This window comes from Podarcis cretensis (assembly GCF_951804945.1).
Source record: "Podarcis cretensis genome assembly, chromosome: 12".
Taxonomy (NCBI): domain Eukaryota; kingdom Metazoa; phylum Chordata; class Lepidosauria; order Squamata; family Lacertidae; genus Podarcis; species Podarcis cretensis.
Genome location: NC_137181.1, coordinates 57776015 through 57799119, shown reverse-complemented (window position 1 = coordinate 57799119; position 23105 = coordinate 57776015). Strand labels below are relative to the sequence as shown.

The window sequence follows — 23105 nt, the reverse complement described above, 5'->3', positions numbered from 1 at the left end:
CCCCACGTGGTTAAGAACTGGATGCAGGAAAAATAGTTGAGATAACCTCTGTGCTAGTTGGGACTTTTGGGATGGTTTAAAATGGAGGGGCAGTTTTAAAAGCAAGCAAACTCCACCTCAGCATATAAGGCTCCAAGGAGGCCTCGGGACATTGCTGCTGCTGCTTTGCCGGTGAGTCTTGGGGTGGACCGCTCCCCCTGCAAGCCCATTCTCCACCATGGGCCCGGGGGCGGGCCCCATACTCCACCGCCACAACTTTAAGGACACTGGTGCTGCTTCAGCAAATGTTAAAAATGTTTTTATATATTTTAAAGTGTTTTAAAAGTGTTTTTAGTTTTTACTTTGTTGTACCACCATAAACGGTGGTTTTTATTCATGTATTTTTATTTTGTTTTGTTTTATTTTGGGTTGGGGTGGGATGGTTGTTGAGTGGGGTGGAGATTGGTTTTGTTTTGGTATAATTGTTTTTTTGTTTTGCTTTTCTATTTTGTAAATGGAGGCGAGTATGAGGCTTGGGATTGCTACTGTGGAGGGGCGAGGGAGGTATGGCGGTGGGGGCAGATGTCATAGGCGAAGGGGATCGAGATACGGATATGCTCGTACCCCTTCCAATCTGCGCCCCATCCCAAGGGACGAAGGTAGGGTGAGCAAGGATTACTCACCTCCGTCACTGGTGCTGTGCAATGCCAGGTCTATAGGCAACAAAACCGCCACCCTGCGAGATTTCTTCACCTCGCAGGGGGTCGACCTGGCTTGTGTGACGGAAACCTGGGTTTCAACTCCTTGGTCCTAGCTAAGCCAATACCGAAAGTGATAGTTCATCAAATGTTATCATTTTATTCTTCAGCATATGCCAGGATGAGCCCCTGTCTTCACACTGCCTTTGTGATTTGCCACAATAAACTAGGAGGCAGCATGAGGAGACTGCTGGCCAACATTCATCATCAGTAGATGACTTTTGACAGCTAGCATGCACCAGCACAATAATGTACGTAAATCATGGAAAGTCTTAATTTTCACTGAGTATCTTCTTTTTCCTCTCTTCAGTTTTTGGCGCTTGGAACACATTATGGCAAAGTTTATTTACTCGATGTCCAGGGGAATATCACCCAGAAGTTTGACATTGTAAGTACAACTACTTCTTTGCAGTCTCATGCTATATTTGGAACAACCCACCACATTCAGAATTTCGTTGATCTCCTCTGAGCCCCTTTTTTGACAAGTGTACTACTGCCAGCTGTGTGACCTGGACTTAAGTAGCACAACACAACAGGCTTCAGATCAACTGGAGCGTACAAGGAGAGTCTCCTGCACGGCAAAATGGCAGCCATTGAAAAACGAATAGCAGCCAACGGTCCCCCCAACTGTCTCAACTAGGGCTCAGTTCATGTGTTACCAAAGCATTGTGGTCAGTGCTGGTGGCTTGGTCCCACATTGTCTTTGGAATATGGCTATTTTCAGGGCCACACTTGGTGCTGTAGCCCCGGTCACAATTAACACAACTCATCTGCATGCCTTGGGTTCTTGTGGCATCTATAGGCACAGAGCAGTTCGTTAGCTTCACTATTGTTGATAGTTAGTATGTGTCCTATCATATTGAGATGCCAAAAGTAATTGAAAATTGATTGATTGCCTTGCTAGTTCAGTTTATCTACTGCAAATATATAAAGCTAATATTTTATGTGAATGTCCTGAAGCTTGGTCTCTTAAGGGATTGTATTGATTGAAGGAGAAGAGGAAGATTTTCTCCCCTCTCCATGTGATTTCCTGGAATCTTAGAGAACAAACACAATGCAGAATTTATGTAAAGTCATATTCTGGGGCATAAAATATGCCTCTTGTAGGCCGTATGCAGTTGCTGCTGAAGAAAAATATTTATAGTATTTGTCTTGCATTGTCACATGTTCCATTAGGCTTTTTTTTTTTAAGACCATTGTCAGCACTTATCAAAGTGTCCATCACAAGGTGTCAACATGCTTGCAAAACGTAACGCGTGTTCTGATGCTGACATAGCAGTCTTTTATGTGAAAGGTGAAAGGTTACCTTTTAATTTTTATTTTTTAAAAAATCTAATTATACAATTGTTTCCCCAAACCCACTACTAGGAGCAACTTTTTGAAGGGGTTTTTTTTGTGTGTGTGTGTGTGTATGTATAGACAGACAGACAGATGCTATGGGCCACCCCGCTGTGCTGGCTGCCCTTGGATCTGGTGCCTGTTAACCTGGGAGTAAGCTCTGTAGAACTCAGTGGGACTTCCTTCTGAGTAGACAGGGGTAGGATTATGCTAGAACTGGTGTGTCCAACAGCCTTGATAAGAAAAAAGGGTTGGAAGAAGAAAGGAAACCCTTCCCAGCTGCCTTGTAAAGGCAAGAGGGTTGGGTTGCTTGGGGTAAGGAACAAATCCTGTGGGGTGAAAACAAAGAAAAAGAGACACTCCTTTTCCGCTGCCCTGTTAGGGTAAAAAATGGGAATGAGGGGAGAGGGAAAGAGGAGAAGGAGTTGGCCAGTGGGGAATGGGGCACACAGGGCATGTGCCTGGACTCCCCTCAAACATGGCGTCAGCACCACTGTGTGTCCTCAGGTGCCTCTGAAGTGCTAGATCAATCTGTAGGTGACGAAAAATGAGGTACCGTATTTTTTGCTCTTTAAGACTCACTTTTTCCCTCCTAAAAAGTAAGGGGAAATGTGTGTGCGTCTTATGGAGCGAATGCAGGCTGCGCAGCTATCCCAGAAGCCAGAACAGCAAGAGGGATTGCTGCTTTCACTGCGCAGCGATCCCTCTTGCTGTTCTGGCTTCTGAGATTCAGAATATTTTTTTTCTTGTTTTCCTCCTCCAAAAACTAGGTGCATCTTGTGGTCTGGTGCGTCTTATAGAGTGAAAAATATGGTATCTATTGCCTTCTTAGTTCTGAGTAGCTCATGACCATTGCCTAAATATAACTGTTTATCCAACTTTTGTTTCAAGCCCTCTTTGAAAGGTGAAAGTAGTGGGAGATACGAAAGGGCAAAAGGCTATTTTTGTTCAACAAAAGAGCTCCCGTTCTGCAAGCTTCAGCCTGAAATACAGTGGGGAGGCAACTTAACTTAAACGGAGGGCGGGTCTTCCGAAAACGTTGCAGAATCCCTAACGACTCCTGACTGTACGCTGATTATTTCAATATGTTTAATTCCCGCCCGCCTTCCCTCTCACAAACATGGCTGCATCTTTGTTGGTGACACCTGCTTAAGATTAACCGATATGTGTTCTTGGATCCTGAGCATTTGACATACTGGTGTTCTCCTGTATTAGGGTTCAGTGCTTTGAGTGAGATGAAATGTGTCAAATGAGTTGAAAATTATGACTTAAAGGCAATGGAGAAGAAAAGCCTGGCTAACTCCACTGACAAAGGAAGGTGCGGAAGCGATTTACAGCATATTAATTCCAAATGCCTCTTCATCTTTCCTTAAGATGGTCTACAATTTATTAATATAATTATTGCCGCGACTGACATCCTTGTAGATTAAAGCGTTGTAGATGTGAGAGCTGTACAAACACATTTAGCTAAGTAACAAATCAAAAAAATGCTTTCAGAAGGGGCGGGGTAGAGAGAATTCATGCCCTGTTGCCTGGTGTTTTTAATAAATACATATTTAGAGCAAGTACAGTAACAAGAAATGGCTTGTGCCAACAAAAGTGTTGCACTTCCCTTGGAGAGGAGAAAACGCAGACTGCTTTATGAGCAGGGTTGGTTTTTTAATATTTAATGGTTTAGTGGTGATGCATGAGTGTGGAAAACAAATTTAAATATATAATGTTTTGAAGCGTTCTTTGGGTGGAAGGAAATTGAAATCTTTTCAGCATGTTGTTCTTCTAAGGCCTTTCTCAAATGGGGGAATTAAGAAAATAGCATGAAATATTTAAGAACCACCCCCTTGCTGTGGAATTTTTTAACATGTGTTTGCACACTCCGTCAAGGGCTATTTTTAAATATTTGATGGCTTTGAGAATTCGAAATTTTTTTGTTTAATCAGAATGGCAGAAAAAGTTAAAAGTAGTCAGGTTGCCTCTTTGCAACCTTGAAAACCCAGAGGTCTTTGTAGCACTTAGAGCCATATTAAAGTTTCAGTGTTTAAGAACATTGAAAGACCCCTGCAGGATCACACCAAAGGTCCGCTTAAGCCCAGCATGCTGTGTCTCGAAGTGGGCAGCTTGATGCTTCTGTGAGCAAGACGGAAAAGCTGCAGCCCTCTCACGGTGTGTGTGCAAAGCATCTCTTGCCAGAAGTGTCCTCTCTCTAGCTATGGAGGTTTCCTTCTTGGGTCATGACAGACATAGCCTCCACAAATTTGTCCAATCTCATTCTGGGAAGGAGGACCATCGCTGGGCGGTAGAGTGTCTGCTTCAGCACAGGAGGTCCCAGAGTCAATCTCTTGTGTCTTCAGGTAGGCCTGGGAGTGTCCTCCTCTTGAAGCCTTGGAGAGCATCTGCAGGTAAGCAGGTGGCGCTGTGGTGTAAACCACTGAGCCTTGGGCTTGCCGATCGGAAGGTCGGCGGTTTGAATCCCCGCGACGGGGTGAGCTCCTGTTGCTCAGTCCCAGCTCCTGCCAACCTAGCAGTTTGAAAGCATGCCAAAGTGCAAGTAGATAAATAGGTACCACTCTGGTGGGAAGGTAAAGAGCATTTCCATGCACTGTTCTGGTTTCACCAGAAGCAGCTTAGTCATGCTGGCCACATGACGCGGAAAAACTGTCTGCGGACAAACGTCGGCTCCCTTGGCCAGTAAAGCGAGATGAGCGTCACAACCCCAGAGTCGTTCGCGACTGGACTTAACTGTCAGGGGTCCTTTACCTTTTTAAGGATTTCATGCTACAGGAACTATTGAGGTTGATCTGAGGCTTCTTATTACCTTGATGGGATTATCCACAAAGCGTGTCATGCTTTGAAAGTCCTTTTAAACCACCCTTCCACCCACTGCCACACTTTGCCCTGCTTCAACCCATATTCAATCTCTCCTTTCTCACAGGTTCATCTTCCTCAATCCCATGCACATTTGATGGGTGACACATTTTGTAAACAGCCCTGATACTGTTTTACATTTGACAGGGAAGCAAGCCTTATAATGACTCTGTTGGTGTTATTACGGTGAATGATAAAGAACCCAGTTAATTGCTTTCAGAAAAATAACGCTTCGCTCCCCCCTGCCCCCACATGGCAAGGAAGTTTACTTCTATTGATTTAAGATGGAGAAATATTTTACTTCGGGTTGCACTTTCATATGCGTTAGTCTTTATCACTTCACATGTTTTGACAGGCCGTGTAAATGTTTCTGTTTATTACTCTAACGGCATCATTTCAGTTGTCTTTGTCAGTAGCACAGAAGACAAAGCAGCGAAACGCCAACTAGACCGCAGAATTGAATGTTTACGTGCTTTTGAGAATAATCTGCCAGGGTACTCTGCTTATTAACTCTGTGGGGGCAATTCAAGAAACGTTAGTTGCATTGAAGGCTCATTGAAATCAATAGGACAAATCCCCTCCCTTTGAAATGGGTTGTTCACATTCACAGATGCGAAGTACAGTGGCACCGCAACTCACGTAGATTTTGCTTGCGCGATCGCAGCTTTATGCAGATTGCCAGGGAAGAAGGAGTGAGTGAAGACCTGCCTCAGAAACAGCGGAGGAATAAAAGATATGCATCAGGAACGGCAGGGGGGGGGGAGGAATGTGGTGGTGGCAGCAGCAGTCTTTGGAGGCCTGATCCACTGCAGCTGTGCATCCTGCCGCTTGAGGCAGTCGCCTCACCTTGCCGCATGGGTGGGCCGGCCTTGTCTGGTGACACTTGCAAGATCTTGCAAGGCAGTCCGTCATGTTGTGATAAGCAAACCGATTGCTGAACCCCTGAACTACTTGCATGAAGTCACCTCCTTGCTTTGGCATATTACCTTTGGTATGTTCCCTGTTGTAGGAGCTCAGCAGAGTTAAAAGGCTACGCTGTGCCAAACTCTTTAAGAGACAGGAAGCTTATTAGATAGATGTGCGTTTGCTAAATCCCAACAACCTTTTAAAAGTATTGGGGGATTTGGAAAGGATTGGCTCCTAAGAAGCTAGCATACTGCAGATTCCCTTGGCTTTTCCCCTTTCCCCTAAGCTTCAATTTCTGCTTGCGCCCACCATTTTTCCTGTGAGAAAGAGACAGGGAAGTGGTAGTTGTTTAAAAGTTGCAAGTTCTCAAACCTTATGAGGAGTAAAGATAAAAGTATATCCATTTTGATTCCAAGTTTTTTATAATTCATCCTCGAATAGTCAACTACTCTCTAACATACGATACCCTAAGGAATCTCTGTTTGTGATCCAATATATGTTTGCCTTCAAGATCTCTTTGTCTAAAAAAAAAGGGCCATAGGAAACATAATGTTTTGAGGGGTTTCGCAGCTGTCAATAACTCAGCAGTGTCCTTTTGCTTTGCCTATTAGCTCTTTAGGTTTCCCAGTGGCAAAGCATTATTTTGGGAGTAGCCAGTATGTTGCCCCTCAGATGTTGTTGGGCTCCAACTCCCATCACCCCCAGAAAGTTAGGTTTGATGAGAGTTGTAGTCCACAATATTTGAGAAGCACCATGTTGCCCAACATGGGATTATGCCATTGGCTGTACGTAGGAGTTGGCACTCCCAGGAATGGGAATGGGAAAGAGCTCTTTTATCTTGGCCTACATTTTTTGATGTTTCTGGAGGGATGGTGAGGGTAACTCTGCAGCAACTCCCAGTCTGCTCAGAAAGGATCGGGATGTCTTATGATACACCCAAGTGCTCCGAGAACAAAAGAAACAGCAGATTGTCATGTTTTTGTTACTGTGCTGCTGGCCTATACAAGGGAGAATAGCTTTGAATTCAGATTTGGAGCTTTTCAGAATTGGTGGCAAAAATAATAAGGCATGTAGGTGACTCCAGTTCCATTCAAGATCTCATAAATCACTTGAGGGAAAGGTTAGAGAGAGAAAAGGCTGTGTACTATTAACTTGTGTGCTCATATGCCAAACGCAACAACTTAGAATTATTCAGAGTTCTTTCATTAATAGAATGTTGTTTACATTGAGATGTTTTTCTTGTTCGAAAGTCAAAAGCAATGAAATTAAAATAGGACAGCTCTTGTTAAATAAGGTGACGTTAATGGTGGACTTGCAGCCCTTTGTTGCTATTTAAAAAGAAAGCCAGACATGAATTTTTAAGAATAAAAAATGACATGTCAGGGAAATAACATGGTGAACAAAGCACACGAGTATGACAATCCTTTATTCCCAATGGGTGTTAAGATATTGTTGATAATGAACTTTGTATAGCTAACAGCTTTACCTCTACCAGGAGGTTGAACCTTATTCGTTTTAAAAGCCATGACAGGGTATATGATTGCTCATTATTGCATTCCTGATAGACTGCTAAATAATTCAAAGAAAATTTGTGGTGGCAATTCCTTAAAAAAAAAAAAGGAAAGAAAAAGACATCAAATGTAGAAATAGTCTGTGTATGATTTTCTTGCTCTACCATCTAAGAACTGGCCTTTAATTATAGCCCTGGGGACGGCATGTCCCTCATTGCACTGAAAAGTATAAGTGGGCGTGGAAGCTTCTGTATGGTCCCATTCCTTTTTTTTTTTAAAAAAATATTTATTACTTTTAAAACTTACAAAAAAGAAAAAGAAGAAAGAAGAGAAAAAAGAACAAAAAAGAGAAAAAACAATACAATACAATATATAAACTATACAAAACACAACCTTAACACATTAAACTAAACACAATAAACTAAACAAAACAATACAAAAACAATTTAAAAGCATAGATCATACCTTTTCCATATTCTATCTTTCATTCCCTTGTTTCATCGACCTCCTCTCACCTCCCTTTTTGTATTCTGCTTCTATTAGTTGTCTCAGCAATTCCTTTCCCTCTTTCTCTAATTTCTGTCATATAAATGTCTTAACATATTTTTAATCTTATTTTCCATTAAAACTAGTATACTTATTTAAGCTTAACTCCTTAAAACATTTCCACTAAGGCCATAAAATTTCATTCCAACATTTTTCTATCACTCATTAATTTTACAATATTTCTATATATAAACTTTAAATTTTCCAATCTTCTTCCACCATCTCCTCTCCCCGGTCTCGGACTCTGCCAGTCACTTCCGTCAACTCCATACAGTTCATCAACCTGGAGATCTTATGTCCGAGGCTCTTAACTCTTTTCCACGTCCCTTCTGCAGGTCTTCTTCATATTCTTTGATGCTAAAGAGCAGATCTCGGGGAAACTCCGACCTAACAATGCTTTTATTCCTTCTCGACAGGTCAGCCAAATTTCCATAGTTAAAGCTAAGATCCATAAAGTATTTCAGGGCACGTTTCAAGATTCCTCCAAATCCAAAGGCCCCCAGAACTCCAATCTCCTCCTGACCCAAGTCCACGTCCCAAAAGTCAGTTAATCCCTGCATGGAGGGATCTTTCCAACTTTCCTTTTCCAGTCCAGGCCGGGCTCCGATCCTCAAAATCTGACTTTTTCTAGTTTCAATCATAAAAGGCCTCAAGTTATAGTCCTCAATTTGCCTCTGTAAGGCTGAGGCTCCCACTTGTATTACTTTAGGTTCGACAACAACAACTTTCTCCTTCTCCTTTTCCACAATTTGTCCTGCTAAAGTAAATTCCTGTACCAAATCCTGAATAATTTCTGTATTTGTCCCAAATTAATCACTTTTTGTCCCAAATTAATCACTTTTTGTCCCAAGTTAATCACTTTTTGTCCCAAATTAATCACTTTTTGTCCCAAGTTATCAATTTTAGTAGTCAAAACATCCGTCTTCTTGTGAAGTTGTTCCAACGAGTAGCTTATCTTACATAATGCAGTCACTAAAGCTTCTCCTGTCGACATTCTTAAATGGTCCAAGGTCAATCTCTGATTCTTACAGTTCTTATCATGCAGCTGGAGATTCCCCAGCTCCACTCTTGTAACAGTTTCAAAAGCTCCCTCTAGAGGGAAACAGTCTCCACTTGTATCAGTCCTTTCAAGCACGCAGAAGAGGACAATGGAAACAATATATTTCTCGTATTTAACTAACTGTCAACATATGTTCTCTTCACTGTCAATGAACTCTCCCAAAACGTCAATCTACTGGCAGCCCGTTTCCAGGTTCAGAGCAGTGGTAATTTAATTTTTATCACTCTCTCCTGCAGGCTACACAATCCAAAATTTCCCCCCTCTTCTCCTGCTTCCAAGGGGGGTTTAATGATTTCAATCGATGGAAGTTTAATCCTTTACATAAGGCTTTCCAAGACCTTAGCTTGCAGCTTCTTTGCTTCAATCTATTTACAAAAGGGGAAGGCGGACTTCCTGTTTGAGACCTTCCTGTTTCGGTACCAAATTAAGACGTTTGTAAATCCAATTTTCCGTTCTACTCACGGGTAGTTGTTTGAAGTCAAATTGTCCACAGGAAAAAGTCAGCGCTCTCCGGCAACAGCAATGCGGCTTCACTCCGTGAAAAAAGCAATCAATTCGAAGCACCGCGCCACTCACCCCACGTCGCTCCGGATCCCCAAAACTGGGTTTCCCCACGAGCAGGGGAGGCGCAAAGGGTGCCAGCCGAATCCCACGTTCACAAGCTTCTCCCGCCTGTGATTTTAGTGGGTCTCCGCCTTTGCCATGCCGGTCAGACCCTGATTTCCACGGAGCAAATTCCTCCCGATCGGAGGAACTCCGCCATTGCCGGAGGCGCCAACCCGGAAGTGGTCCCATTCCAACTTTAAGAAATAAAGAAATGAAGACATAGAGCTATCTTATGCATCAGAAATTAAAACAGCTGATTCAAGTCACCTGATTTTGAAGCTAGGAATAAAGTAGGACTGCCACCAACTAATGTTCAGGGTCATCCGAGGCAGGTTTACTTGCCTGCCTGCAGCCTTGGCGAATCATGTTGGGATCAGTCAGTTAACTGACTATCACATTTGCATATGAATGAAAACTGTTGTTCTGAAAGGGGATACGTAACTTTTCAAATGGTGCTTATCATTACAGTGTTTTTTTAAAAATATATATAGAAAGTCTTGTATGTATTAAGGGGGCACTTACAAGACTTTAAAAATCTGCTGTTATAAGCCTCAAATTTCTACAGCATATAAAAATGACACCTGTTGATTGAACCTTAAAACTTCATCTGCCTGATGAGGTCTATAAATGTGCCAAAATTCAAACAAACCCATTTTTACTAGAGCAAGCTGAAAAGTGTTGCAAATGGGCACTTTGCCTCTTTTTACTCCCAATTTTTACATAACATCTCCTGTTACTCATTTATTGCATTTATCCCACATTTTCTCCAAGGAGCTCAAGGTGGCAAACATGGTTCTCCTCATTTAATCTCCACAACAACCCTGTGAGGTAGGTAAGACTGAGAGGCTCTGAATGACCCAAGGTCACAAAGCATCTTCATGACTGAGTGGGGATTTAAACCCTGGTCTCTCAGGTCCTGGGACGTGAGTGGCGCTTTGGGTTAAACCACAGAGCCTAGGACTTGCCGATCAGAAGGTCGGCAGTTTGAATCCCCGTGAGGGGGTGAGCTCCCGTTGCTCGGTCCCTGCTCCTGCCAACCTAGCAGTTCAAAAGCACGTCAAAGTGCAAGTAGATAAATAGGTACCACTCCGGCGGGAAGGTAAATGGCGTTTCCGTGCGCTGCTCTGGTTCACCAGAAGCAGCTTAGTCATGCTGGCCACATGACCTGGAAGCTGTACGCCGGCTCCCTCGGCCAATAAAGCGAGATGAGCGCCGCAACCCAGAGTCGGCCACGACTGGACGTAATGGTCAGGGGTCACCTTTACCTTTTACTTTCAGGTCCTGACACTCTTAAGGACTATACTATACTGACTCTTTATCCTCCCCCCCCCAAAAAAAAAAATATGGTTGAAATCTAGTGATGTACTTTATTCAGACTTCTTTAAAGAAGGCATACTTTCTGAACAGTTGTTACAGTTTATTTACAGTCGTCATACCCCATGGTTTATAAGTAGTGGCGCCCTCCCTGTGGAACGTCCTCCCATCAAATGTCAAGGAAATAAACAACTATCTGGCTTATAGAAGACATCTGAAGGCAGCCCTGTTTAGGGAAGTTTTTAATGTTTGATGTTGTATTGTGCTTTTAATTCTGTTGGGAGCTGCCCAGAGTGGCTGGGGAAACCCAGCCAGCAGATGGGTGAGGTATTATTATTATTATTATTAATAATAATAATAATAATTGTGACGTCCGATCTATTGCAGATTAAACACGCTGGTTGTTTTTCCCCCTCTGGCTGGCAATATATCCAAAGTCGTGGACTATGCCCCCATGGTAGATGAATGATCAAAGCTGTTGACTTTCCGATCATCACATTGACCACTTTGTTTTGAGGAAAATCTTTGGGATCAATTACTGTTTTTAGATACATTTGCATATATGATAAAATGTCGTGCCCAGGCTGTGATGGGATTAGCTGAGATTTCTTTTCTAGTGGGTGAGTCAGCAGGTCCCTCCTGCCATGAAATGTGGTTTGCCATAATTGCAATTGAGCAGCAGTCTGCTTTTCACACCCCTAATCTGTGTGCTGCATGCTTGTTAACCATGGCTAAAAGGCATGAAGTCACACAGTCAACTTTTTAAAACGTTTAGAATTCCAGCTCGCAAATATTGCCTCTCTCCCAGAAATGGAGTCAAATCCAGCCCTAATGTTTGTTATTCATTCTGCCTCCCATCCACGGGGATGCAGCATTTGTGAAAGAATCAATTATCCATTTGTTAGTCAGAGGAGCTTTACAAATTATACATTAGCAGATTGATTTCTCAGGTTCACCGTTGAGGGACACTATGAGGTGGGATGGTGATGAGCATCTAGGGAAAAGAAGTTGCCACACAGTTAAAAGAGGCTCTTTGAATGGCCATGAATTTATTCCTAATTGAAGAGCTGACATAATCCATACTAAGTGTATTTATTTCAAGCATTTTACATTAGGTAATTGATTATCACACAGGCTGTATTTTGCAAGTGGAAGCTTTTCTTCAAATTTAGGGTTTTATAGAAAGCTTTTCTTATCAGATACTTACTGGCCTCCTCCCCTGCCAAACGCACAAACCATTTCTCCTGAACTTTTTCCCTCCTATTAAAGTTACATTTTTGTTCTAATAGTGTCAGCCTGACGATATTGATTTCTTTTGAACAGTCAAACTTATATTGTCCAGAATCCCAAACAGGTCTCCGTCAGAAATAAAACTGCAGCTAATGGGAATTCAGTGAGGGACGTTTATTCCTCACTGTCACAACTTTCAAGACTTTCTTCATGAAAACCTGATTTTTGTCCTCAAGTTAATCATCTAACTCCTAAAGTTCTTTAGAGAGGGAACTTACTCAGCTAATTTCCAGTCTTATTGTTCATTGCTTTTATACTTTGTCCTTGCTATAATGTAATATTCACATTGCTGCAGCGCAAAATCTGAATCCTCTGAACACTACTGTCAGTAATCTCACTTTGGGACCTGCCTGCACATGTAAGTGGGAGCTGCTTTGGCTAGAGTGACGTTCAGCCATCCACAAATCTGCTCATGTGAGCAGTTGTAATGGAGGCACAAACTGGCAAGATTTCCCCAACCATTTTCTGAATTCAAATGAGCACCTGATTACCGTATTTTTTGCTCTATAAGACTCACTTTTTCCCTCCTAAAAAGTAAGGGGAAATGTGTGTGCGTCTTATGGAGCGAATGCAGGCTGCACAGCTATCCCAGAAGCCAGAAGAGCAAGAGGGATTGCTGCTTTCACTGCACAGAGATCCCTCTTGGTGTTCTGGCTTCTGAGATTCAGAATATTTTTTTTCTTGTTTTCCTCCTCCAAAAACTAGGTGCGTCTTGTGGTCTGGTGCGTCTTATAGAGCGAAAAATACGGTAATTGGTAGACCTGACTCACCATGATGCAATGATGGCGGTAATTGCTGTTCACTTGCCAGGAACAGCTAGACATCTTCAGGGCAGCAAGGTGTAATGGGAGAGACATAACCCTTCACAGCTCTTCAGTGTAGTGATGGCTGCCACCAGCAGAAAATACCGTATTTTTCTAAGAAGGCAATAGATACCATATTTTTCACTCTATAAGACGCACCAGACCACAAGATGCACCTAGTTTTTGGAGGAGGAAAACAAGAAAAAAAATATTCTGAATCTCAGAAGCCAGAACAGCAAGAGGGATCGCTGCGCAGTGAAAGCAGCAATCCCTCTTGCTGTTATGGCTTCTGGGATAGCTGCGTAGCCTGCATTCGCTCCATAAGACACACACACATTTCCCCTTACTTTTTAGGAAGGAACAAGTGAATCTTATAGAGCAAAAAATATGGTATTCCACATTATCAATCTCCCTTGGAACTTAGGCTATAGTCTGTGACATATTAGTACCATAAAGACTTTGGGCAGGCTTGCAAATAACTACTCTTCTGGTCACCAGCTTTTTGTGACTAGGCATAGAAGGCTTATTCTTCCCACTCCAGTTTATGTCACAGGTTAGTAACCTGTTTGATGAGTAGACCTGTTTGCACACCTGACTTCTGGGACACCGCTCTCCTTAATTTTTTGGGCTGTTTGAAAATTGGCATTCCATGGAATCCTTAGAAGCATATCAGGGATACTTCTGTGAGAAGACAAGAAATGGCAGACAGCCTTGCCCACTACTGCCAGTTTTCTATTGTAACGTGCAGTGCCAAAGGCATTCTAGGTGAAATAATAATAATAATAATAATAATAATAATAATAATAATAATAGATGTGCTTGCCACGCTGGGCTCCATCAGGAGAAACAGTTGGATCTAAATTGACTTGAGTAGATAATCTATTATAATATGCCCCAGAATTCTTTGTAATATGCAGTGGACAAATGAACAGGAATGATTTATCCAAAACTACTGAGATTGTTTCACGATATTTAGCGAAGATTTTAAAAGTCAAATTTAAAACTACTTAATTTTACTTAATGGTAGCTACCGATTCTGTTATATGTTTTATGTGTTTGAAATATGTCTGATTTAACAATGTTTTGTGGCTTTTTTTTCCTTGCTCTCTTTTATGATTTTATTGTCTAAATTATGCCAATAGGGAAAACATTCTGGGAGGATAGTAAGTCTGAACACTACTGCCAAACAGCAGCAATACTAGTTATCTGTTGCAGCCTGCCCAGGAGTCGCGGACACACACACTTTGTTCTTCCTTTTGTTAACAGTCCCAGGCAGGCAGCAAAACCAGGCTGAGATTCTGATGAGCCACTACATATGACTAGTGGGCAGCTTTTAATTTGGTGGGTTGTTGGTACTGTACACCTGGTTTTTGTATTGCGTGTGAGATGGAGGCAACTTGCTTCTTCTGCATTGTGCATTCTAAAATGTTCTCTCTCTCTCTCTCTCTCTCTCTCTCTCTCTCTCTCTTTCTCCAAACTTTTAACAGAGTCCAGTTAAGATAAATCAAATTAGCCTGGATGAAAGTGGAGAGCACATGGGTGTTTGCTCTGAAGATGGCAAGGTATGACTTTTCCACATTTAGCATGAAATGGTGATGTGCCACTTTCCAAGTCCTCAGGAGATCTCTGTACGGCAGAATCCTGTAGCAACAGCACCTGGATCTTGTGTTTTAGTACCTGACTCACTTACAAAAAACCCCTCATAATTAAAGTCAAATATATTTGGCCCAAATGTGCCTAAGGAAAAGTAATTACAAGAAATGTCAATAATGTTACTGGTATTAAACTGATTAACAGCCGTGGCACAGGGACTTGTCACTGTAATCGTTACTACTGTGCCAGTTATACTTCACTGACTAGTCTGATGTTCCTGCAAGACAGTAGCTTAATGCTTCTCTGCTATAAATCCACAAAATTGGATTTTTGTGGGCAAGATTTCTTTGGGCTGGTGGTTTTGGTTTTGGTTGTTTTTTTAAAAAGCACCTTATGATTGTTTCCTCTGAAATCTTTTGATAAGCAGTCATAGTTTATCAGAGGAATATAGTGCCTTGCAGTTGCTCCTTTAAACAAATGTGAAATCAATACATATAATACATGTACAGTTTCCTTAAAAATGTGGCACCTTCTTCCTCGACTGGAGACATACATCATTTTGTGTACCGCACAGCTAACAATTAGCATTGTTTTCCTGGAATGTTAAGAGCTGTGACATTTTAGTGATTTTGATGATCGATTTCCCCACTTATTAGAATGTCTTTGTTCATTTGTTTGCTTTTAAGACCATGACAGTCTTTGCTAATATTGGTTGTGATAATAAAATTCCAAATCGTAACCTATTCAGGATGCTTTTTCTGGGAATAATGGTGCTAGCAGGCACAGTGTATTAACGTCATTCCCCAAGATCCATCTCACTTAACTGGCTAGAACACTATTTGTTACTAATCACATTCTTAGGCAGGATTTTTAGGAACAGTAAACTAAAATAAATACTGAAGTATATATATTTTTCTTCCCACAGGAGCAAAAAGTAGTAAACCCGTTTAATCTGTGCTTTTAGTGAGTGAATAAATGTCATAAATAAGTTTACAGTTCCCAGTGTGTTGTCCTCCGAAGAAATCTTGATGTTACAATAATTGGCACAATAATTGAGATACTACTGCTGGTAAAAGAGGTTGTAGAATTTTATAACCAGTGTGAGAGGCTCTTAAGAGTAATGTAATTGTCTTGGCAAGATAAGACAGAAGCCAATAATTGTGTACGATAATCAAAAGTGATGTGCTTATATATTCAAGAAGTAAAGTTTTGGTGTGATTTGATGTATTTAGATTACAAAAATATTATTTTTTTGCAGTTGAGACTGGCTGTGCATTTGCACACTGAAGGCTCAACACATGCTTAGAAGGACAGGCAGCAAACATTTGAGTTCTCCAAGTTTATTCATTTAGTTTGGGTAGTTGTAGCTCACCTTTCCAACCACACTGAGACGCTCAAGTTGACTAGCACCCATGTATTTTTATGAACAATCAGACAAGGAGCTAAGAATAAAAGGCATGAAAGAACATAGCAGATTTAGGAGCCAGCCATACCACAAGCCCGCAGAATTAAAAGCGTTTTGGTGTAAGCATCCAAAGGCCATAGCTGAAAGGGTTGGGCTGAACTCAGCAGGAGGTTTCACAGCCTGGACTCCCCTGGAGCTTTGCCCGTTGTGCCTCTCATGGTGGCAGGACATGGAGGAAAGTGACCCCAAAGTCCAGAAGATCTGAGTGAACAGGCAGGCACTTGTGGGAGGAGATAATTTGGCACCAAGCTGCTGGCAGTGTTAAAGGTAACGTGCTTGGATATAAATGGAAAGCCAGTGCAGATGGAATTGCAGTGGAATAATATACTCCACAGGGGCCCGGGTGGTGCTGTGGGTTAAACCACAGAGCCTAGGACTTGCCGATTAGAAGGTCGGTGGTTCAAATCCCCGTGACGGGGTGAGCTCCCGTTGCTCAGTCCCTGCTCCTGTCAACCTAGCCGTTCAAAAGCACATCAAAGTGCAAGTAGATAAATAGGTACCGCTCCGGCGGGAAGGTAAACGGCGTTTCCATGCGTTGCTCTGGTTTGCCAGAAGCAGCTTAGTCATGCTGGCCACATGACTTGGAAGCTGTACGCCAGCTCCCTTGGCCAATAAAGCGAGATGAGCGCTGCAACCGCAGAGTCGGCCACGACTGGACCTAATGGTCAGGGGTCCCTTTACCTTTTAATATACTCCACAAAATTGCCTATAGTGTAGTTGCAGCATTTTGGACCAACTGAGGTTTCAGAACTTGGATATGATTGTGGGTATTTTTGCACAAAGACCCACGAGTCTTTCTGCGCTGTATTATTCCTGCTATGCATACAGGAACATATGAATGCCTTTTCACATTTTCCAGTTTCCACACTGTTCTGGTAGGGTGTTTGTTTCCCTCCTTTTATTCTTTCAGCCATCCTGTGAAATAGATTAGGCTAAGGGATAGTGATTTGCCCAAGACTGAGCGCCCTTGGATTGAGATGGGATTGCAACTGCCCCGCCAATCCTAATTCAATGTTTTATCCTGCTGAATTAGTAACTGGGAAAACTGGAGGTGTTGCGAAAAGGGGTAGTTTCTTTTACAACACATTTCTTACTATGCATTTGGGGGCCTGTCATTCAGATATTCACCACTGTATTATCTCAACATTTAAAAGCTTTGCCTTGCAGATATTAGGGACAAATATATGATATGATGATATGACTGAAATGTAACTGGGAGTATTCCACAAGGTAAATCTGTTAGCATTTAGTACCCTTGAAGCTGCATTTTAAAACATAATGAAAATATGTATAATGGTAGAAAAGCAGAGCCTCTGAGATAATAGAAGGTTTCCATTTATGTTCTATTTATTATAGAAATGGAAATTATTTTCTGTTTTAGTCAGGTGGTTATCAATTCAATAAAAGTGTTTGGCATAAAGCGTGGAGAGTCCTTTGTCCTTCTGGTGGTTCTAGCAGCTTAATTGCATAGAAGCACTTTCGTGTTTCCATTAAATACTTTAATGGAATCAAGGAAAGCTTTGGATAATTTTAAACTATTACAGTGTGCTGCAAATATATTTGTTTTTTGTTTTGTTTTTTGTTTTTTAAAAACCAAACTATGATGTATTTGCTGTTGCCATTTATACTTAACTTTTGACTTCTGAAGTGGGATAAATAATAGACAATTTAATATGGTTTTAAAAGCATATCCTTTAATTTCAGGTGCAGGTGTTTGGATTGTACACAGGGGAAGAATTCCATGAAACATTTGATTGCCCTATTAAAGTAAGAGCTTAGTTAAGTCTTAACAAATGTACTATTGTTGCATTCAGCAAATAGCCATGACTATTTCTTTTCTCCAAAAAAAGAAAAAGAACATGAATATATCATAGATTTCATTCAGAAGTTTTGGTATGGACAATGATGGTGTTCTTCATGATTCCTCTGCAAAGCAGAGGGAATTGTCCTCTTTCTGCTTGCTTTTTAGGTCCATGGGCACATTTGGAGTTTAGAGTGAGTGCTGTGGGTGCCATCCTCCTCTGCTCACCTATCCCCACCGCCCCCCAGATCAACCTGCCCCACAGAAAAGTAGAAGGGCAGAGCACAAATGCACACAAATGTTTCCTCTCCAAGGGATGTGGGTCAAAGTCAGATCCAATAGAATAATCTGTGCCTTGAAAAGGTGCATCAAAGGCATCTCTTCACCCGCAGGCACCATGTTGGCGACTCCTGCTTCAAGGGCTTTCCTGGCCAGTTACTTCTTCTTCCCACCCCAAAATAATGTGGAATGTTTCAGAAACATGCTCGGTAGACAAGCCAAAGAAAGCAGCAATGAGAAGCAAATCACAAGCCAACAATATGTGATAGTTCTGCAAAAGCAAACTAGCTGATGGGTGTAGAATTTGATTTAAGATAGTATGAGGGGTTATAGTAAGTAGGGTCATGGACTCTGTACCGGAATAATTGTAGGGTCTTTTCTGTGGTGGCTACTTGCTTGTGGGGTGTTCTCCCCAGGGTGGCTTGCCTGGCGCCTTCATTACATATCTTTTGGCGCTGGCCAAAAATGTTTTTCTATAACCAGGCCTTTGATTTATTAAACAATCTACATTAAAATATGCATTGGGGAGTATTGTTTTTCTTTGTTATGATAATGTATCATGGTTTTTTTAGATTGTAAACTGCCCTGTGATCCTTGGGTGAAGGGCAATAATGAAATTTAATGAATTTTAATAATAATAATACCTAAATTATTCTGCAGCTCATAAAACCACACAAGAACGATATCAGTAATAACACATTGTTTCCCTTCTTTATGTTCAGATTGTCGCTGTTCACCCTCAGTTTGTGAGATCACACTGCAAGCAGTTTGTAACTGGAGGGAACAAAGTAAGTTTCTCATTTCATAATACTGTGTCCGTTCTCGACAGGCAAAGGTAAAGTTCCAAAGGAACATGTGCACATATTTCCCTGGGGTTTGTCCCCCACCCCCAATCAGGTAATTCAGGGATGCTTTCAAATGAAAATTATGGGGAAATAAAACACAGGTACCAGCATCTATTTCCCCTCTTGGCAAAACTACTACTGTTTGCCTAACTGCCAAACATGGAAGAGTCGGAAGCAGAGTCAACGCAAGAGGTGGCCTAGCACACTTCTCTAATCTATCCTTTTCTTACTTATACTGTTTTGCTGTTCCTCATGCTGCTCCCCCATCTCTCTGCCTTGCTCTAAGAAAGGGAACGGCATCTGCCTCAGAGCACCACAGTCTGGGAGAGGTGGCATGGAAGTATGTCCGCCCTGCTCTGCCAATTTCTGAAGCACTTGACCCAAGCTCATAGTTCGTTTTGCTCCAGACAAACCGTGAACTGCAAAGTTAGTTCTTAGTTTACAGGAGCCATGAGCATGGGGTTGGACCTAACACAGAGCCATAGGATGGGTTAGCTCTGATAGCACAGTGGCAGCCAGAATGGGAGAAGTTCAGTGGCTGTGAGTCCACACCTTTGTTTATTTGCTCTAAGTCATGGTTTGGATGAGTGTTATGTGTCATTTAACTGGGCTGAGACTTCAGTCTCAGTGAACAGAAAACTGGACAAATGCTTTGTATTTTCCAAAACCTGAGAATAGTGTGTACTTTTGGAAATGTGCTATTTGAATTGATTTTTAACAGAATTCACAGTAAGGAATGCAGGCTTTTTTAGTTTTCCAAAAGCTGGTGTCATTTTCCCATCAAAAGTTCCCAAATTTAAAAAATCCCTCCGAATTAAGGAAGCATAGCCCTAAATATTTAAGGCGATAATAGGGCTGTGATCTATTTTCTCAGAATGAAGTCCCCCAAAATTGACTGAGGCTTGTTTTCTGGAGGTTGTGTTGCTTAGGATAGCATCCCATGATTTATTAAAAATAAACTGAACTTAAAGCTTTAATTTGTGCCATAACACTATGAGTGCAAATATATTGAGTGTTGGGCTGCAGAAAATTGTGACCATGATTACTTTTTACTGGTCCTTGACCTTTTAAATGTATAAATGGCATAATGGGTTCAGAGTTCATTGAACAGGGTATGTGAGATTTAACGCCATAAGAAGATTTTAGAAAAGTCCAATCAGTAACAAGATGTATACATCTTGCCTGTAATTACGCGATGCGTTATTTCTGGCTTTCAGAAATAATGGTTAGTTCACTTATTATAGGAATGTTACACTAAAAAAGTACAAGAATGTGCCTTGTGAAAGCATGGTGAAAGTGTTTTGAGTGCTGCTGATCTTGGACTTGGAACCAAGCAGCCTTTAGCTCTTAGCCTTTGACTCTCAAACCAATAGGGTTGTTTCAATGATAAAATGAGATAAGCCTACCTGAGCTTCATGGAAAGAAGGGTGGGACCAAAAAATGACAAATAATTCTCACCCTTGCCACTGTATGGTTTTAACATTCTACTATTTTGCCGCAAGCTAGTATCTGCTTTCAGTGTCTGGTTAGAGCATGCTGTGATGTTTCAATGATACTCTGCCACACTGTATGCAAAGCACTTTTGAGCACTCGAAAGTGCCAGTCAAATCATTAGTTTTGTTAGTGTGTCGGCTGCAGTGTGCAGGTGTGTCTCACAAATGTTCCCCACACTCCTCCAGGGGCTGGAAAAGGGTTAGTTTAACCTCTGGTTTGCTACTAAAACTGAATTACTGTGTCGCGAAATGATGCACGTCTAAGAAGTGTGTCACCAACATGAAAAGTTCGGAAAGCTCTGTGTTACAGTATTCAACTGAAACAGGAATATTGTTAATCATCAGATGTTGAACTCAATGCTTGCTCTTTGACCAAAACGACTGTTTCCTGATATTGGTTGCTTTTGTGGCACCGAACAATATATGCTCTTGAAAGGCTCTTGAAAGGTGTAGCAGAAACAGTGATCTTCTTTGACCGATGGGTATGTTACTAACTAACAGAACCCTTCTTGCCCATTTCACGCTGCAATTAAGTTCAGCAAGTTTTGAATGGAGCACTTGGCAGATGATGACAACCCTGCAATAATAATACATTGTAAATAACAGGGCATCCCCAGCCCAGGAGGGCGGTGGAGCTTTGAGGCAAGAAGAAAAGACAAATAGTGCTATTGTAGGCCATAACCTTCTGCCTTTAAAAGAGGGTCTAATCTTAAAAAATAACAGGGTGAAAGCTTGCTAAATGAAGGTGGGAAAGCTGAAATAAAGGTGTTCTTTGGTTAACCCTCAAAGAGCTGCCACATTTTTCAACCTGCGAGCTTAAATGAATCCGGAACTTAGAGAGTGCAAACACACCAATATTATCTAGGGGTTTAAAAATTCCAAAAGAAAATGAAAGGATATATAACTTTCCAGATAAACTGTTGATCACTACCCATCCTTCTAAATAGTTTAAACTTACGGGGTTAAACCCGATCATAGTGTCATAAAGAAATATTGGTAAAACTTGACAGAAGAAAATGATTAATGAAGATGATACATCTATAGGTTGTTGCTAGGAAAATGAAATTTTGTTTATGACTTTGCATTGTCAGTTTTCAATTAATATACTACTCATTGCCCATGTTAATTATAATGCTGAAGATAATACATTAATTGGAGAGGTGTTCTGCTGATAATTGGAGTTGATGTCTTTCATCCCTTCACTGGCTTGGAATCTTTGTTTTTGAGGAACATGCATGTATTTGCTGCTGATCTTGATCTCTCAAGTTGTGGAGCCTGAAATAAGTAATTGCTAGTGTGTGGTGGTCCTTGTCATTTTCTGGCTAAATATTGGAATTTATAAAGGGGCAGGAAAGAGCTGAAGTTCTTTCTGATCCAACTCAACCAGATAGATAGACTCCTCCACAGTGGCTGAAATTCCTGCATTTTTAATGCATCGCAAGACTCACATCTATATTTATCGGCCTCTTTGGCCAAAAGAAGTAGAAATCTTGGGTAGCAAGTAAGCTGGGTCAAGACAAAAATATTCTGAAAATTCAGCTGCTGTACTTTCAAGTATAATGATAGAATTTGTATGTTTGCTGTAAAATCTGCCAAGTACTGTCTTGGGTTATTATTATTTTAATTGCCTTGATTTTTAGTGTCAGCAAATCCGGTTTATCTTTGCTTTGTGAGTAAGTAGGTGACCTTTACCTCTGAACTCCACAATATGTGCTTCATAATAACTGGTTGGATCACTCTGACAAATTATTAAATTGTCAGGATGCTGTTTGCAGCACAGTCCATTTTTAGAAACAGGATAGTCAGCTGTTTGGCGTTGCGTTGGTAGATGAAGAGTACCAGACAAGAAAGGCAGATTGCTTTGTAAGCTGTAAAATGTCAGTCAGTAAATACTGAGAGGTCCCATTTAAGTGAAGTAAGAGTAAATACCAAGGCAATCTCTGTCCAGGTATTGGTCGATTTGCCTTAAACCGTTGTACGCCTTTATTGCCTCAGTAGCTTCTAGCTTGAAATTGCTGTCTAAAATGGGTGACCATTAGAATGTTTACATGACTCAATATCTGTGTATATTTACAACACAAAAGCCAGTGGTGCAAAAAACCCTTGTTGCCCCACCAATATAAAAACTGAGCCTAGCGAGTGGTGCCAAAGCCGGACAGGAAACTGGTATCTCCTCCTTCCATACGCCCTGCTGTGTCTTATACCTCGTTTGCTCCCTCCCTCTTGGTTTCTCTGTCTTATAATTTGAACCAGAGGCCAGAGCATCTTTCTTTGCCAGGAGCTCTGGACGATATGAAGTATTGTGGGTGGGATAATAGCCATTGAGAACTGGACCCCTCCTCTCAATAGTACACCTGTCTCTCCCTCCAAGCAGGATCCTAACATTTTTGCAAGAAGAGAATCATGTGATAGGTCAGGGAAGGCTAGAGCAAGGGCGGGGGGGCCTTAATTAACCATGGCTCCCCATTGCATTTGAACCGGAAAATGATGCTTATTGGCTTCCAAGTAAGGCAGGATCTGGAAGCCAGCTTAAACTATGGCTTCCTATCCTGGTTTGCTTGGGAACCATTAACTATAATTTCCTGATTCAGTTATAACAGGGAGCTGTGCTTAAATGCAGCTTCCTGGCTCGTCTCTCCGTTCTCACCAAAAGATG

The 23105-nt window shown here is 41.5% G+C and overlaps 1 protein-coding gene across 2 annotated transcripts in view; it reads left to right on the top strand.

The window, feature by feature from the left end:
• The window catches only part of VPS41 (VPS41 subunit of HOPS complex), a 121513-nt gene that overhangs the window by 32639 nt on the left and 65769 nt on the right, over positions 1–23105 (top strand). For both annotated transcript variants that reach the window (XM_079947532.1, XM_079947533.1), the window contains exons 4-7: positions 1048–1125; positions 14461–14535; positions 17736–17798; positions 18834–18899. In XM_079947532.1, the coding sequence (XP_079803658.1) occupies positions 1048–1125; positions 14461–14535; positions 17736–17798; positions 18834–18899 (282 nt within the window). The remainder of the gene's footprint in view (positions 1–1047; positions 1126–14460; positions 14536–17735; positions 17799–18833; positions 18900–23105) is intronic.